The sequence below is a fragment of the Syzygium oleosum genome, unplaced genomic scaffold (assembly GCF_021117445.2).
Source record: "Syzygium oleosum isolate NSW1041296 unplaced genomic scaffold, Sole_v2.1 Sole_v2.23, whole genome shotgun sequence".
In the NCBI taxonomy this organism is placed as follows: domain Eukaryota; kingdom Viridiplantae; phylum Streptophyta; class Magnoliopsida; order Myrtales; family Myrtaceae; genus Syzygium; species Syzygium oleosum.
The window spans coordinates 3,611,099-3,615,137 of record NW_026607507.1 but is presented as its reverse complement, the minus strand read 5'-3'; the positions used below and the strand labels follow the sequence as shown (position 1 = coordinate 3,615,137).

Below are 4,039 nucleotides of genomic sequence, written 5' to 3'. Positions count from 1 at the left end.
TTATTGAATTATCAATAATATGATTATTTTATGTTAACATTGTCATTTTCTTGAGAAATAATACATAATAAAAAATACACTTACTCTTTACACTTACTTAACTCTAGGATTAGTATAGTTGGTTGGGGATTTCCAGCTAAAAAACCAGAGGTCGTTAGTTTGAATTTTACAAATTGTGTGCAAACTACTCTAGGTTAGAGTCCCCTACACAGGCCAAATGCTTGAGTTTAATCAGTTTATGGGGCTTGCAGGATGTTTCATAAGCTTCTAGCTAAATGGATCTCCATGCTCATGCCCTATACTACAAAAAGAAATCTACTTACTTTAGGAGAACGATAACTGTTAAATATGTCTTGAATTTTATGTATTCGGTCCGGTTAATGACCCAACCTGACATATTTTTTGTGCGACCCGAAAGTGGAGAGAAAATTGAGATTTGGTTCGTGATGCGGAGGGTTGGGCCGATAGGCCCAACCTAGAGTCTATGGCGGACTGCCCAAGCTGGAGCAAGCGAACCAATGTTTCGGGGGCGTAGCCCCCGAGGAAATATTTTGGGAGCACTATTTATACTGCGGCTAGGTTTTCTCATTGATGTAGAGAGAATTTTTTTTCCAAAGAGTTTTTTGAGCCGTGAGCTTTTGTCGTTGTTTCGACTTCTGAAAACTGTACTCTCTTTTATTATAGTGGAATTTTGTCTTGCCTCGTCCGTGGACGTAGATCACCTTGTGATCGAACCACGTAAATCTCTGTGTTCTGTCTTTGTTTTTCTGCATCAGTTTCCAACAATAACTTTACCTGGTAATTTGTTTATATGCAGTTATTCCTCATAAACCAGCTAGTTAGTATGCAAAATATCCTTGTCAACTTAACTAGAAAGAGAAACATCCCTCGTAACTTTAATTAGTGATACAATTTCTTTGTTAGAAATTAGTCGTAATCTTTTCAAATAGTCATAACAAATATACGAATTTCGGAGTAATTTGACATTATGATCTAACAATCATTGCTGAGTTTGAGAAAAGGAGGGAGGAAGTTGTGCAGGCTCCTGGTATTCTGATTGAGCAAGCCGGCGAAGAAAACGCCAAGTTTTGGGACTCTAAATAGCAGAGGAGGTGGTGGGGATGGAGAAAGTTGGGCATGAGATGTAAGTATTGGAACGTTTTTCAATAAATTGAGGCTCACCATCGTTTCCCATATTAATTTTGCCATGTATAGAGCAGCAGTATACAAGAAAGCAAATTAGCTTAAAATGTTAATAAAGAACAAAAAAAGTTTGATTTCCTTAGAAGTTCTAATCTAACAATTCTAATTGAAGTTACGTCTAACGTAACAATTACAATTGACATTCAAATTTGACAATTTGCTTAATTATAATGTTACTTCTATATTTTAAATATGATTTTATTGATCCGTGCAAGGAGCGAGTATAGGACTAGTACCTAATTAGTCCTTGTCCATTGACAGTAGAGGTAGGGATGAAAGGATGGATTAGGACTAGTACATTTGCGGTGCCAAAGGATGAAAGGACCATTTGAGGTGGCAAAGGATGAAAGGACCACTGACAATTTGTTTCTTGCAACACTGTATAAAGCACGTATCAAGAAGTAGCAAGACAGACATTCACCAAGTTACCTAGAGAAAATAATAATCCTACCCATTTGGCCATTGTCTTTACATAAGCGCGACATTTGCTTAGAAAAACCTCTCTCAACTCATCGAAATCGCAACTTAAGTCTATCACTTGTACTTTTTTACATCACGCTTTTGCTATATCTGTCGCGTTACATTCAATTTATGCATAGTAAGAAAGGATATGTGCAATTTATGCCTATAAAACCCTTTCTCGACTCAACTCAACTCACCAAAACCTAATCCAATCTCATTAGCCATTCCCCCATAACAATGGACTCGGTTGATAATGGAGTGACGAGGGAGAGCGAGATCGTACAAGCCCATGCTCACCTATGGACCCATGCTTTCAACTCCATCTACTCCATGTCCCTCAAATGCGCCATCGACCTTGGCATCCCTGACGCCCTCCACCCCCACGGCCATCCCATGACCCTTCCCGAGCTCGCCGCCGCGCTGTCGGTCCCCGCCTCCAAGGCCGCCTTCCTGAGCCGACTCATGGCGGTCCTTGCCCAAACCGGCTTCGTCTCTCAACGAAAGTCTGCTGCTAAAAATGACCAGGAGCAGCTGGGGTTGACGTACTCTCTCACTCCCATTTCACAAGCGATCCGGAAAGGCGAGCCTGGTGACTTATCGCCCATGGTGTCCTTCATCCTCGACCCCATCATACAAGGCCCATTGCACTGCCTGGGTGAGTGGCTCAAGAGCGAGAGCCTGAGCCCCCGCACGCCCTTCGTCATGAAGCACGGGAAGAGCCTGTGGGAGTACACGGCCCAGGATGAGGGGCTGAACCGGAGCGTAAACGAAGCCATGGCGAGTGATGGGCCAGTGACCATGAGGTTGATGGTGGAGAAGCGTGGACGGCAGCTGTTTCAAGGGCTGAGGACGGTGGTCGATGTCGGAGGGGGGATCGGAGGGTTGGTGAGGGAGGCAGCAGAGGCGTTCCCGCAAGTGGAGTGGATGGTGCTCGATCTGCCGCACGTGGTGGCCGGCTTGGAGGGGACGAGGAACTTGAAGTTTGTGAGTGGCGACATGTTTAAGGCTGTTCCTCCTGCGGACGCTGTTTTGCTCAAGGTGCGTACGAGAGAGATTACTTTTCTCTCCCTTTTACATGGATTGTCACGTTGCAAACGCATGAAATTTTACGCATTTTTTGTTCCAGTATCTAAACTTTCAGTTTGTTTAATCAAATACCTTAACTTTTTAATTAGAAAGCAGATAAGAGTTCGGTTACTTGGGGTGTTATATGTTATTACCACTCGAATACAAAGCAAGTTCAACCTAATGTGAAATTACGATCGAGTTGGCGCGAAATTTATGAATTGATTGCTATGAAGTGATGTTACTTAATTCTTCCTGAGTATACTAATTAGAATTATTAACCGTGACAGATTCGAAGGCATCAAGTCAAAAATCGAATATTAACTATGAAACGTCACTTAGTCATATACGAAACATTTTCATCAGTTAACTTAATTGATTAAATTAGAAAGTCAAACCAATCATTCGTTACTATAAAGGAGTTTCAGTAAGTACACTATAACCCATATTTTAAAATATCTTTTCATTTTTTTAGCAAAAAGAAAATTCTTTTCATTTCACTTCTGTTTTCTAAATCAGTAAAGATTATGATATCTTTTTATATTACAAACGCATGCAGAATGATACATATGTACTAAGAGATACGCATCTACGTCTATCTATCAGTGCATATTACACGACTGGAGCGACGACGAGAGCACGAAGATACTGAAGCAGTGTAAAGCAGCAGTCACGAGCAATGGTAAGAAGGGAAAGGTGATGATAATCGATATAGTGATCGGAGATGAGTCCAAGGAAGACGGAGCATCCATGGGGATTAAGCTCTGCTTTGACATGATGATGATGGCGATTGTCGCAGGCAAAGAGAGGAACGAGAAAGAATGGGCCAAGCTCTTTCAGGAGGCTGGTTTCACTGAGTACAGAATCACTCCTTTGGAGGGTTTTAGATCTCTCATTGAGGTTTATCCTTAATGATTGAGATTAATTAAAGTAATTGGTGCCCTGGACATCAAGGATTGTCTGATTAATGTGGTTGCAATTTGTTTTTTTGGGATAAGTGCATTGGAAGTTCTAAAACTTGTCACTGAAGTGCAATTAAGTTCTAAAATTTTTAAAAAGTGCAATCAAGTCCTATAACTTATCACGAAAATGCAATCGAATCCTAAAACTTTCAAAGTATGCACTCAATGGAATGACTTAACTGAACTAATTTGATAAGTTTTAGGACTTGATTGCAATTTTTGAAAGTTTTAGGACTCAATTGCACTTTTGCAGTAAGTTTTAGGATTTGATTGCACTTTTCGAAAGTTTTAGATTTCAATTGCACTTTCGTGACAAGTTTTAGGACTTTCAAAGTATTTATCCTTTG

General features: G+C 40.7%; 1 protein-coding gene across 1 annotated transcript; it reads left to right on the top strand.

The window, feature by feature from the left end:
- The first annotated feature begins 1,878 nt into the window (after positions 1 to 1,878).
- On the top strand, positions 1,879 to 3,722 carry LOC115682371 (trans-resveratrol di-O-methyltransferase-like). The gene is made up of 2 exons (XM_030606582.2): positions 1,879 to 2,703; positions 3,337 to 3,722. Exons 1-2 carry the CDS (start codon positions 1,903 to 1,905, stop codon positions 3,640 to 3,642), a joined length of 1,107 nt encoding a protein of 368 aa, XP_030462442.1. The 5' UTR covers positions 1,879 to 1,902; the 3' UTR covers positions 3,643 to 3,722.
- Positions 3,723 to 4,039: the final 317 nt, after the last annotated feature.

Coding starts and splice junctions, on each gene's coding strand:
- LOC115682371 (XM_030606582.2), top strand. CDS start 1,903: ATGGACTCGGTTGATAATGGAGTGACGAGGGAGAGCGAGATCGTACAA. Junction 2,704..3,336: donor CGGACGCTGTTTTGCTCAAG/GTGCGTACGAGA, acceptor TCTATCTATCAG/TGCATATTACACGACTGGAG.